General features: G+C 53.7%; 1 protein-coding gene across 1 annotated transcript in view; it reads left to right on the plus strand.

Annotated features, from left to right (window-relative positions):
* LMNA (lamin A/C) overlaps positions 1-13,591 on the plus strand; it is a 49,098-nt gene that overhangs the window by 23,441 nt on the left and 12,066 nt on the right. The window contains exons 2-4 of the mRNA XM_084823926.1: positions 7,449-7,605; positions 10,083-10,208; positions 11,227-11,397. Of these exons, the coding sequence (XP_084680052.1) occupies positions 7,449-7,605; positions 10,083-10,208; positions 11,227-11,397 (454 nt within the window). The remainder of the gene's footprint in view (positions 1-7,448; positions 7,606-10,082; positions 10,209-11,226; positions 11,398-13,591) is intronic.

Consider the following 13,591-nt stretch of genomic DNA (forward strand, 5'->3'; position numbering starts at 1 on the left):
TTCTTTTGTGCCATAACTTCTGGCTACAGGACTACTTTTTCTTGTGGTTGTGAATCGGTCAGTTGAAGAAGGTTCTCCGTATGAACAGAGGTGTGTTCCTGTGTTTTGCATGGGGCATGTGTGTTCCTTGTTGTATTTCAGGTCCTTTACCCCACCCCTTTTATTTTCTCCCCAGGCCTGAGAGGGCCTCATTCCTCTCTTTGCCCCATCTCCTACGAAAGGGAATGTAGCTGCTTCCTTCCATCCTTGAGGGTACCACGGCAAATGCCGTGTTGAGACCCCACTGTCAAAACACCCATTTCTGCTGGAGCTTTTGGGTGTGGCCCTCCCTGTGACAGGGGCAGCAAAATTTGTTTCTCGCCTCCAACATTGACTATTGAATGCTGTCCAGCTGGCTCCGACCTGCAAGCGGGTGGCATTGTGCACGTTTCTTTCCCATCTGGCACATCCCTGGCGGTTTGGCAGTGACGCCCGTGATACCAAAAAGAATGGATGAGTCAGAGGAGGATGGGCCAGCGTGGCACCCCCTCTCCCCAGTCAATTTCTCATGGCGGCCCCTTTCCTGCTTTTTTGTGTTGCCTCTCCAAAAACAACACTATTCCCCTAAGGATGTCAAAAACCCTGCCAACTCTCCCTCCCCTTTGACTCCATTTTAGGGCAGTCTGCAGTATTTCTGGTCACTGTTCTGTTTCATTTATATAACCATTTTCTTGGGCAATCCCCCCCCCCCCCGCAAGTAGCCCTGCCTTGCAGAAAAGTGCAACCACCTTGCCAGCTCGTCTTCGGGTTGGAGAGCAACTTGCTGCAGCCCGCGCTCAGGCCCGAGGGCAGGCGAGCGCTCTGGTGCCCAGGGGGAGAACTGGGCCAGCTGCTTCCCCCAGCACCAATGGTTGCCCAGACTGATATGCTTGTCACTAGGGCTGGATTGGCCCTCCTGCCATATCACTTGAATTCTTGGGATAGAAGCAGCGGCGGTGGGGGGGGGGGGGCGCCATTTTTGAAGCACCTGAAGTTTTCTAAGCACACAGAGAGATTGAAAAGAGCCTGCCCTGCAGGCTGACTGTCTAACAGAATGACCCACAAGGGAAAAGGCATTGCGGGAGGGGGGAGGAGGAAAAATTTAAAAAACCCAGCCAATTGGGGGTGCTTAAAGTTGCCTCTTCGATCCTTCTAGGGAGCAGCTGGGGGCTACTGAAGGGGGTTATTATGGAGCTGATTATGGGGAGCTTCAGAACTTGGGGCTGGGGGACAGTGGGGAGATGTGTACAGTGGGCATGATCCCAAATCCTTGGTTGGCAAAGAGGCTGGTTGGAGGGAGTGGGGCGGGGGTCAGCCAGAGCCTGCCCCCCCACGTTTGCCTGCCAGCCAGCCAGCCAGCCAGCCACTGCCCTTCTCCCCCCCTCTGTTTCTTCTCCCCCACCCTCCTGGGTGGGGTGCTGAGGGGCCAGGCAGCCCTGTTAGAGGGCCCAGTCGGGCACCAAGGTGGCTGTGTGCCGGCTGATCCGAAGACACCTCAGTGTTGCAACCAAGGAGGGGAATCTTGGGTGAGGTGGGTGAAAGTTCCTTTGCTAAGAGCATTCTAAAGACAAACCCAGGACGCTCGCAGGCATTTCTGTGCTAGCCGGGATTGTTTTTGGCTCGAGAGGGGCTTTTACTGGCTTACAGCAGCAGGGTTTTGCTTAGCAACGGAAAGGAAACTTGCTGATTGTCTGTGTTTAACCTTGGACGGCGAATTTTGTGCCAGCTTCACAAGCGCAGTCAGGAGAGGAAATCTCCCAAACTCAAAATAGAATCCCCCCCCCCCCCCGTTTCACGAGAAGATGCGTGATCAGAAAATGAATGATTGCAATTTTCAGTGACCATACCAGGGAGGTGCTGCTTCCTTTTGCAAGTCTAGTGGGGAATCCCAAGTCTGGTGCAGTCATGCAAAAAGAGAACTGCCAATTGTGGCTGGCACTAGAAATGCTTTTGAAGAAGCTTAGGATTCCCCGCTGTGGTGAAGATGCCTCTCCAGGCAAGCAGACCGGTTCCATTTCTGAGGCGGGGAGCAATTTGCAGTTGTCAGTTGGGGAAGAAGCCCTCTACCTGAAGAGCAATCATGAGGACTAGAGCACTTCTTGCCTTTGCTGACTGGAACCTAAGATTCTGTCTGGGCAAAGTAGTAATCAGGGTCTGTGCTAGAAAAGCAGATTCCACTGTGCCTGGTGTAATCTTGTCTGTCCAAACGTCTCGATTTCCTCCACTGATAGCAGGTGCCTGATGAACTTTTTCAGCTTGCCTCATCTCCTTCATTCTTCTTCCTTTCAAAGCCAAGCCCTGAATGTTGGAGGGGAGCATTCTTTTAGGTTGATATTCATGTCATCTTTGCCCTAGACACTAACTTTTGCTGGTAAGACATTCTTGAGAACAGCAAGAAAAGTTAATGGAGGAAAGCAACTCACTGTTGAGCAAAGCTTTCTGTGTTTTATTATTTGAATTGACTTTAATCTTGCGAGTAACTTATTGTTGTGACCTTTGCTCATAACACTGAGCTCCATATACAGATAAAAAGGCCATATGAACAAGCAACATACTGTTCAGAGATCATTAATAAAAGCAGATAGTTGTGAACACACAATGGAATTACTGAGGGTGCACAAACATGCATGCAAATCGGGAATTGCCGTGTCTCTGTGGTTCTCCCCCGCCCCCGCCAGCTCAAGCCTGGCTTCCCCCCACTTTTCAACGTGTATGACTGCTCTGTTAGTCAGCAAGTCCAACATTGATTAGGTAGTCCTTGTCCCTCACCCTCCATGCTTCCGGGGGGCTGTCTGCATGCACTGGGGGTTCAGCATCTCCTGTTTCCAAAAACAGCTCCATGTTTACATTTGTTAAAGTGCCTCTTGTATATTGAAGTAATATACGCTCATTTCTCCCCCCGCTCAACCCTTTAAAAAAGCAGAGTCAACTTTTAAGGCATTGAGAAATTGCTTTCAGGGCGGGGGGCGGGTAGTGGCCTCACCAGTTCCTAGCCAGTTGGTCCTGTGCAAAGCTGGATGCTGCAGTAAATACGCAAACCTGGAGCTCCGTCCAGGACAGCAGCTGGAGCCCCTCAACTGAAGTGCAGCGTGGGGGCATGGCGGCGGGGTCTGCAGTCAGCTCCTCACGCGAATGGTGCGGGTCTGCGCAGCGCCTCCGCTGTCCCCGCGGCGGCCCGTTACGTGGGCCTTTTGATGGCTTAGTGCCGCTGCTCCAGTAGCTTCTTCTCCCCTCTTTCTGTTGGCGTTGACCGGATAAGCGCTCCAGTCACACGGAGCAAAGTGTTTTGGATGGAATGTAAAGAACAGTTTCTGTGAGGCTGGACGTGCTGTCAGATACGGGAGCGGCTGCTGTATTGCCGTGGTTCAGAGGTGCTGGCATCGCAAGGGACTCCGGCTTTGTCAGTACGTCCTGAAGGTGCCCCAGCCGGTCTGAGCCTTCGTGCGCTCTGCAGGGGACCGAAAGCTCCCCAGAAGACAGTTTGGGGGAAGAGTCATACCGTAGTGGCAGAGCCCCTGCTTCTGTGGGGAAGGTTCCCTGGCTCACTTCTCAGCGGGGCGGGGGGAGATCCGCTAGGCTCTCCTGACTGGGAGGGCCCCTGCCAGTCACCATAAACGGGGCTGGACAGGCCCAGGGGCTGGCCTGGAGAAGGCAGCTTCATGTATTCCGAGCAAAACCCTCCAGTGCCGTTCCTCTGCTTTTAGTCAGGGGAGGGCGGGCACAGCTCGCGCTTTGCATGCCCAAGGTCCCGTGTTCACAGAATCAGAGAACAGTGGGGTTGGAAGGGGCCTATCGGGCCATCGGGTCCAACCCCTCCACCTCTGCCCTCTCCCATTCCCAGACAGGGCGGCTGGGAGACCCCTCCTGGGCCCCTGCTGGGGGAGAAGGGCCCGTGGTCTGACTCTGTAGAGGGCAGCTTCTGGTGTTCATGAGCTATAAATATCTAGTTCCTTTAACAAGGGGGAAGCACCCTGCACATGCTCAGAGGCACCATGTCCCAACCTGAGAATCCCCTTGGCCTTTAGCCTGTTAACCCGGCTCCTCCAAGATAGACATGCAGGCTGAACTCTGTGTGGCCAGACAGCCCCCCGTTCTGAGTGATTTCCTTGTTTTTAATGCTCCAGCCACACAAGCTGCTTCTGTCGACAACGGCCAACGTTTCGTCTTCTGCTCCTGTCATCTGTTTAGTGAGTGGCGCTTTTTTCTTTCATTTTTAAAGCAGCTGCATTTTTGTTTACTAGCGGCATCTGTCTTGGTACAAAAGGGGGAGAAAAGAGGGGAAAGAATGTGACCAAGTAATGGAAACTTGGACTGGAGCTGATGATAAAACATTTGGATTTTCTCTTCCCTCAGTCATATTTATAGCTTTCTTCCTCTCCCTCCTGAAACAAAAACTAAACTAAAAATATCTTCTTGAGGCTCCATTTTCCCTGGTTTGGGGAGTAGAAGTAGGAGTTTTCTTTACCTGGTATGCTTCTTAGGGATTTATTTCCTGATCTTTTATTTGATTAGATTTATAGCTTCCCTTGCCCTGCCATCCCAAGGGTTCCAGGTGCGAAACTGCACATTCTGCTGCTACTCCTATTATTACTCACGCACTTGCCCTTCCTCCAAGGATTCATATCAACTTCTGTGGTTCCCCCCTTTATCATCACAAGCGGCCCTGTGTGGGAGGTTAGGCTGAGATACAGTGACGGGTCCGTGGTCACCCAGGGAGCTCATACCTGAGCAGAACCCCTCCCCACCCCATCTCAGGTCGCCTGCAGCCTGTTGCAATAAAAAGACCTTATTATGTACTGCCAGAAGACACGCTTCAGCCTCCCCAGCCTGGAGCCCTCCAGATGTGTTGGACTACAACTCCCAGCATGCCCAGTGGCCATGCTGGCTGGGAACTGTGGTAATGGCAGCCCACCACATTTGGAGGGCCCAGGTTGGGGAAGACCGGCGTACATGCTCTGGCTGTGGTGAGCCTCCCGGCCAAGGGAGATCCAGAGTCGGTCGGCATGCCACACCTTTACTGTGGGCCCTGATAAACACTTGGCTTCAGCAGAGAAGAAATCTCACCTTTGCAACCAGAAGGCAATAAGTGCTTCAAGGTCTTTCAAAGGTCTCTGTATTTGAGTCAGCGAGTCAGAAGAGTTGTTCTTGATTATCTGCCTTTTTACCTCTCAGTCAACGAAATCAATTTTGCATGCTACCAAAGCTTCAATACAGGTGGGCCTTCAAAACAAAACGAAAAGATATGGATGGTAGAGTAGGGAAACGTCATTGTCTAATGAGCAACGTTCATGTTAGGAGGGAAGTCCCCCTTCCGTAGTTCTTTGGTAACACCAAAGTAGCCATGGAAAACAAACGTGTGTCCTCAACTCCCTGGTTAGAGCCCTAGCACAGTCGTTGATGGCACAATCCTGTGCATGCCTAGACAGAAAAAAGTCCTACAGCTCCCAGCCAGCATTCTAGCTGGGGCACGCAGGGAGCTGTAGGACTTTTTTCTGTCTAAACATGCACAGGATTGTGCCGTAAGTCTATATTCCTTATCGGTCGAGAAGCCGATCAGTCTAGAAGCCCCACTGTGGCTAATCCATGCCAAGGGCTGCCATTGCCCTGGCTTGGCTTGGCTTCACCATGTTCTGGAGCGGCAGACATAAGAAGAACTGTTCTGGATCAGACCTAAGACCTCACTAGTCCAGCATTCTGTTCCCACAGTGGCCATGCAGGGGATCATGGGATGTCCACAAGCAGGACGCGAGTGCAGCAGCAGCAGCACTCCCCAGCCACTGACATGCATAGGCAGACTGGCCCTGATCCTGGGGGTAGCACAGAGCCATCAGGACAAGTAGCCATTGACAGCCTTCCCCTTCATGCATTTGTCTTTTAAAGCCATCCCAGTTAGTGGCGATCACTACGTGGGAACAAGTCCCAGGTCTCAGTCACACCTGCAAAAAAGTCCTGGTTATCCATGGAAACCATACAGACCATATTTGCTACTCCGTAAATGCGCCAACTGGCCTGTGTAATCCTCGCAACAACCATGGAGGGGAGGCTGGAATTATCGCCCCTGTATTGCCAAGAGGGGTGCAAGGCGGAGGGAGACTGCTGGGCTTCGAGAAAGCTTCTAGCTGGGCCCTGGTTTGACCCCAGGACTGCCCAGCTCATGTTCTTCCAGACCAGGGGGAAGCCTGTTCTACCTCCACATCCAAGCACTGGTTCCATGCTCAAAAACACTCCAGGCTTTAGCCCCCGCCCCACCTCATGGACGTCTGCCAACGGAAGGGCCAAAGGCCCAGCTGGCTGGGGCATCTGACCTGTGCAAGATTGTGAGTGTCGGTTTCTGTGTCAGGAGGCTGCCCGTGTTGGCTTGGCTAAGCCAGGATAAGTCCTCTGAAGTGGGGCATGCAATGGGGGCTCTGTCCGCCTGGCAATATTGGTGTATGAGCTTCTGCTGTCCAGAGGCTGTGGTCTCTCTCCGTACTAGATTTCACACGGCCCTCACCCTGGTTTTTTGGCTCCTGGCACGATGTGATATCACCGCGTGCGTGAGGGAGAGTGTGTTGTCGTGTTGCTGGGGCTGTGTGCCCCTGGAGTTAGGAGTGCCTAGAGCCTGTGCCAGGGCAAGGAATGTGAATTCCGTCCCGGAGGCTCCACAGACGTTGTCCTGGTCTCTGCCTCGGCGGGGGACGGCTGCTCCTTGGCGGGAGGCTGAGATACTGGAATACAAAATAAACCCGTTCAGGTGCTGTGCGTTGTTGCAGAGAACATAACATGCCCTTTTGCATGTCTCCATTTTCCTCCATTTTTGATAAAAGCTAAGCAGGGGCATGATGGGAGTTCATAAAATTATGCCTGGCATGGAGAAAGCAGATAGAGAGAGAGCTTCCTTTCTTAGAACTTCCATTTCCCCCGATGAAATTGGCGGGCAGCAGATTCTGAACCAACAAGACGGGGGCGGTGGGGCTTCACACAACACACCATTTTCTGGCATTGGCTACTGCAAACAGTGCTGGCTGCTGGCTTGGGTGGCCTTCAAAGGGGACAACTTAATGGAGGAGGGGAGTTCACTGTTAGCCCTGATGGCTAAATGGAGCCTCCTTGGTCCAAGGCAGCCTACCCCAAATACCAGTTGCTGAAGGCAGACAGCAGAAGGGGGCATTGCTGCAGCCTCCATGCTTTGCTTAGGGGCTTCCTGGGGGCTACTGGCTGGCCAGTGTTTGAAATGGATGCTAGACAAGGCAGGCGCTTGCTCTCGTCGCGTTCGGCCAATATTATCACTGAAAATGAGGGCAAGAGTTTCTCCTTTTCATGTAATGGGAAATGACGCAACACACCATAGCAAGGGGCTCCTTGCTCTGAGGCACCAGGCCTTGGAGACGACAGTCGGTCACTACCATCTAGGCTAATGGCTGCATCTCCCCACCCCCCGCCCATTTTAGGAATGCCAAGAAGGAAGGGGACCTGCTGGCCGCCCAAGGCCGCCTGAAGGATGTCGAGGCCTTGCTGAACTCCAAGGAAGCAGCCCTCACCACTGCCCTGGGGGAGAAGCGCAACCTGGAAAATGAACTCCGCGAACTGCGAGGCCAAGTGGCCAAGGTAAGGGACTCCCAGTTCCTTTCAGTGCCCAAGAAATCTCCTCCTTCCCAGTTGCCCCCGGTGAAGCAACCCATTCAGGCCAGGCTGTGGCCCAGTTCACATGTCACGACTACCCATGGGTTGTGTAAACAAGTGAGTGCACTGGCTCCCAGGGGCACTGTTGATCGTGACATCCAAACCTGGCATTGTGTTTTGATGGGGGAGAAACAACCCGGAGTTGGAACCCAAGAGCAAACCATGGCTTGGAACTCCGGGCTGTCTCTCCCCCAACAACCCACAATGCTGGGTTTGGATGTTACGACCGACAAGCTCTGCCTGGCTGCAGCAGGAAAGAGCAGGTGGTGAGAAGCAGCTCCCTCCCTCCCTCTTCACTCACGGCAGCCCAGGGTCTGGAAGAATGTCTGTCTTCTTTCCCCTCTCCCCAGTATGCCTGGCTAATTGGGGAGGGTGCATCTTTAACTGGGAGGAGTTGGGCTGCTTTGCCGGTTCACCGTTGGCCATGCTTGCTGGGAATGATGGGAATTGCAGTCAAACACATCTGGAGGGCATCAGGGAAGGCTGACATAAGTGCAGCTGGCTGATTAATTTATATTTGGATTTTTTGTATATTCATGAAAAGAATGCATCTGAAGTAGGACGCAGGCACCTTTATCAGCTAGATGATTCCCGCACATGTCGCGGTACCTGCCATTTGAGGAGCGGCATTCCCCTGTGTGGAGAGACGGGGAGTTCCTCTGCCAAGATGGCACCCTGCCACCCACGCATCTTGCACGCACTTGTATTCAAAATAGCTAGCAATTCTTTTTTTAAAAACGCCAGTCAGAGGGCATCTCTGTGAATGGATCAAAAGTGCTTTAATAGTTGTAATTGACTAGTTCATGTAATATAGCCAGGAGGTTCTGTTTAGCCTTAATATATGTGGACCTGAGGTCCACACCAGATCTGCTTCCCTTCCCTTCTTATAAGGGGTGCAGGGAGCTTTAATTTCTACACTGGGGGAAAAATCACCCGTGAAGTGGCCCTTCTCGATATGGTCCAAAGGGATGTGGCAGAACCGTGCTGGATCAAAGGTCCATGTGGCCCAGTATTCTGTTCCCAACAGCAGCCAGCTGGGCAGCTCTAAGCACATGCATGCAAGGTCTGAAGGTGAACATCCTTGCCTGTTGATTGTGCTGAGCATCTGGCTCCCTGAGGTGCACTGCTTCTGATCATGGAGGCTCCATCATGGTTAATAGCTGCTGATAGACCACCTCTGCTCTGAATTTTTAAACAAGTATAATTTGTTAAGCACTTGTTAAAACAAGTGTCTTAAACAAGTATAGTTTTAATAAGGTGTTCTAATCTTTTTATTCTTTTGTTGTTTTATTTCTTGTGTTCACTGCTCTGAAATCTGTTCTAGATATGGAATGATATAAAATATTGCGAATAAATAAATAAATATGGGCGGGGGGGGGTCAGTTGTGAGTCTTGCAGACTCTTCTGCGAATCAGCTCTGTTGGGTGACCCCGACCGAGTTCAACCATTCTGAGAGAGGTAGAAAAAAATTATCTACTTTCTCCACATTATTAATTGTAATATTAAACATCTCTATGATGGTCTCAGTCCATAATTGTCCCTAACGTTAAGATAGGACAGGTCAGGGAATGGTTGTGTGGGGTATCTGTCTCTTGGCTACATAAACGTACCAATCTCTCAATTTCCACCACCCACTTTTTTGTGCTGGAGGAACCCCTAAATTTGCTTCAGAGAATAATGTTTCAGTGGCAGCTAGAGATTGACGACTTTCCCCTGAGAAACCTGTGGGGCCACCAGGTGGCAGCAAAACTCACCATCAGCAAACTTCGAACGGGGAGGGAGTGCACGTGGTACAGTCCTTTGGCGGACTGAACTACTTCAGCCCACGGGGGGGGGATGGTGTGCTTCAGTGCCCCCCATAGGTGAAAAACAGAAACATGCAGAAAACTAGCAACCAAGGGAGAAGGCTAGAAAGGTAGCTTTTGGCCCCTGCAGTCTGAAAGGCCTGGGAAGGACTGTGCCACGTGCATTCTCCTGCGGACTAAGAACAGCGGAAGCCGCCTTCTACTGAGTCAAACCCTTGGTCCAACTAGCCCAGTATTGCCGACACTGGCAGGCAGCCAGGCTCCCCTCCAGGGTTTCAGGCAAGATTCTTTCCTAGCCTGCCTGGAGATGCTGAGGATTGAACCACAGCCCCTTGGAAAGCTGCTGTCAGTAGACGATCCTGAGCTAGATGGACCCGTGTCTGATTGGGCTAAGGCACTCTGATCTGTTGCTGGGACCCAGACTCTGCACGCTGCAAGGCTGGTTTCCAGAATCTGGCCTAGTGGGGAAATGAGCCTCTTGTGTTCCCAAATGCTTCCTGTGCAATCTGGGCTGGAGCCGCAAGCCACCTTCCTCCCCTCACTGCGACACGTGTCTCCTGTTCTCTCCCCACCTCCTCCCACCACACCCCTCCCCAGCTGGAAGCTGCCTTGGCTGAGGTCAAGAAGCAGCTTCAGGATGAAATGTTGCGGCGGGTGGATGCGGAGAACAGGCTGCAGACCCTGAAGGAAGAGCTGGAGTTCCAGAAGAATATCTACAGCGAGGTGAGTGAGCGGCTTGCAGAGCAGCGCAGATGTGCCTCCCCTGCTCTCGCCGCCTTCCTGTTCTGTGGGATTGGCAGTCTCTGCCTTGCGGGGCCGCAGGTTGTTTGGGCAGAGAGGGGGCCTGCTTGCAGCGGGCTGCAGCTTCCCTCGGAGGCCGAGGGTGAGGTTGCATCTTGCCACAGCTCCCGCTCCACCTGGGTCGGGTGGCCGACCAGCTCAATTTTTACAGGCCCAGCTAGAGGCATTCAAGAAGAGCTGTTGGTGCGGCCAGTATGCATGAGTTGGTATACTACTGTGCATGCATGCGCACTGAGGTGTTGATGTGGGGAGTGACTGCATTTTTGTTGTGGCATGTATGCTGCTGCTGCCACCGCATGACAGTACCCTGATAAAGAGGCGCATAGATGTGGCAGGCCTCAATTTTGCAGGGTGCGTTTTGTCTCCCAGTGGTTGCCAGCTGAATGCGGAGTCCAAGCCCCTCCCACACGAATGAGTGGCAGGCAGCCATCTTGTCCAGTCAGGCGGTCATGCTGAGGAGTTGGCCTGGGGCAAGGCATAGCGCATCAGATTCCACGGTGTGCTTGGCAGGCAGGGAGATTGTTCCCTTCACAAAGAAAAGGCACTCTGCACACGCTAGAACACGTCTGTGGAGAGAGCATTACTCCCCTTGGGGGGAAATGCACTCTGCACATGCTTAGCCTGGGAAACTAGAATATTTGAAAACAGCTGTAGCCTCTGGACATGTTTGTGTTGGACACAAACTCTGCCTGAGGACTTTGCCCTGTTGGTTTCATGTGACGAGTCTCCTTGAAGTTGGCCTCAGGGTGGGTGGGCTACCTGAGAACTGCCGTGTGGAGGGGTCTCTGTCCGTTCCAGCTCCCTGCCTCATATTGCGGGTGGGGAAGAGCGTATGGAATTTTGAGGTTCCTTGTGCCATTTTGGGGGGGAATCCTCAAGTGCTGCCCCCCCGGCCCAGTATCCCCAGCTCAATCCCCAGTTGCCCCTTCCTCACCCGCAGGAGCTTCGCGAGACCAAACGCCGCCACGAGACCCGCCTGGTGGAGATCGACAGCGGGCGCCAGCAAGAGTTTGAGAGCAAGCTGGCCGACGCCTTGCAGGATCTGCGGAGCCAGCATGAAGCCCAAGTCAAGCTGTACAAGGACGAGCTGGAGAAGACGTACTGCGCCAAGGTGAGGCCCCCGTCTGGCGGGGAGAGGCTGGGGAGCGACGGCCGGCCCTTCTCGCACCTCCCTCTGTTTCACTGGCGTGAGACGCTCAGCTGGGAGCAGGCTAGAAATACAGAAAATACACAAGAACAGGACTCTTCCCAGCCCCATCTCAAAAAGACAGACGGGGAGACAGGGTTTCATGCTCTTCCTCGTCTGGGTCTTACTTTGTGTGAAGCTAGGTTTCTTTGAGGTTTTGAACATGCATGTTGCACGTGTTGCTGAGTGTGCGAGAGAGAATGGCTTGCAACAGCCCTGCCCTGTAGTGCAGTACTATGTAAAACATCACAGCCACTCTTTTTTGTGCAACAGTCATCAGGGTGGTTAAATATTGCTTTAAAACGCTGCAGTGAATTCGAGGTGGACGGACTCGCCCGTGTCTACCGAGCGTGGGCGCTCACTCAGTTGCTGCCGCCACCGCTGGCCCCCCTCCCCGCACTTGCCCCCCTGCAGCTGCTCACTGTGAGCTGCCGCTCTTACGCAAGAGCGGGGCTCCGTAATTTCCGTATGTTTGATGCTGTGCAGAATGGCGGCTGTACAGAGCCCTGTCTACAATATCAGAGGCGCAAAGGGCCCCTTTACGCCTGTGACACTGTGGAGATGGCCCTGTCCGGCCACCATTGTGCGCAGCATTAAACATAGGAGAACTATGGAGCCCGCTATTGCGTAAAAGTGGCGGTGAGGAGCAGGTGGCTGCGGGCGCTCCTGGACTGCACAATGCTCGGCAAGTGTGCACAGGAGGCCCCACTGGCAAGCGGGGTCCGAGTGGCTGGGCGTGGGGGAGTCTGCCGGACTCCTGGACCCAGTTGGGTGCTCACGAAATCCCTGCAGTGCTGTACCCTCCCACCTGGTCACTTTCTGCCTGTGGCTGGTTTGGATTTCCTGAGGAAAACAAGCCTCGACATGCAGCGAATGTCAAACTAGTCAAATGGCCCCCTCGCCTCCACAGTTAATTGCCTGCTGTCCATGTGTCCGCAGAAGCGTTGTGCTTTCAGCCTTCTGCCCAGATCAAATGGGCAAGCAGGGACATGTGTGACTCTACAGGCTTTCTGCCCCTGTGGGCATAAGCCAGCCCGTTTCTTCCCCTGCACCCCGGCCGTACACATGCCACCTCCCATGTTTTCCCACTCTTCCTTCCGTCTTGCTGCATAAAGAATCCATTAAGGCGGAAAAGATGAAATTGCTGCGGGAGGCCTTTTGACTTGGCGCTAGGAGCCTTCTGGCTGGAAGCAGCCCAGGTCCCCGCCCTGAGTAGCTTACAGTCTAACTGCCACCAGGAGAGGAAAGGGGCCAGAATGATGAGATGATTGCTAGTCTGTTCTCGGAAGCGAAGCAGGGTCAGCCCGGGTCGGTACTTGGATGGGAGGCCGCCTGGGAATCGGGCTTCCTGCACTGAGCAGGGGGTCGGACTCGGTGGTCTTGCAGGCCCCCTCCGACCCTGTGATTCTAAGTACAGCTCCACAAGCTGAAGCTTCGTTCCTGGCAAGGTGGGCTTTGAAGGGGGAGAGGTGGCACCGCATAGAACAGCACCTCCGACCTGGAGCCCTCCAGAAGGGTTGGGCTACGTGCTGGGCGTTGGAGGGCACCAGGCTGAGTGAGGCCGGCGCAGGAGTTCTGGGTGGGATTTCCAGGCTGGTGGGGCAGCAAGGGAGAGTGTGGGAGCCTGTTGGGAAATAAGGCCAGGCATGGAGAGCGGGACAACGGTTCGAAGGCTGGGGAAAGGCTTGCATCCAGCGATGCCCTTCTGTTTCTGGAAGGGCTTTTGGTCCGGTGGAGGCTTCTGCCCATGGAAGAGGAGGACAGAGGATTCCTGCCAGTTTTCCCATGTGTCTCCCCAGAATCTGCTTCAGCAGGTTGGGGGACCCTCCCGAGCAGCCTGGAAGGTGGCGCGGGGAGCTGCAAGGGCATCGGTGGGAATCGCCTCCCCTCCTCTCCCCCCGGCCAGACCAGACCAGACCAGACCAGAGACTCTTCCGCAAACGGGAGGACTCCTCCTGTTTGCGGAGAGGAACCGCTGGATGCAGCCCGACGGGTCCGGGCATGTTGAGCCTGTGTGAGGTCAAGGAAGGTGTCCGTGCTCTGCCTGTTCCAGAGCACCCAAGGCCATTAACACAGCAAAGGTTTTGGGACTTTTCCAGTAATTGGAAAACCTCCCCCC

The sequence above is a fragment of the Heloderma suspectum genome, chromosome 17, assembly GCF_057233095.1.
Source record: "Heloderma suspectum isolate Gila_16-S chromosome 17, 16-S_ref, whole genome shotgun sequence".
NCBI lineage: Eukaryota > Metazoa > Chordata > Lepidosauria > Squamata > Helodermatidae > Heloderma > Heloderma suspectum.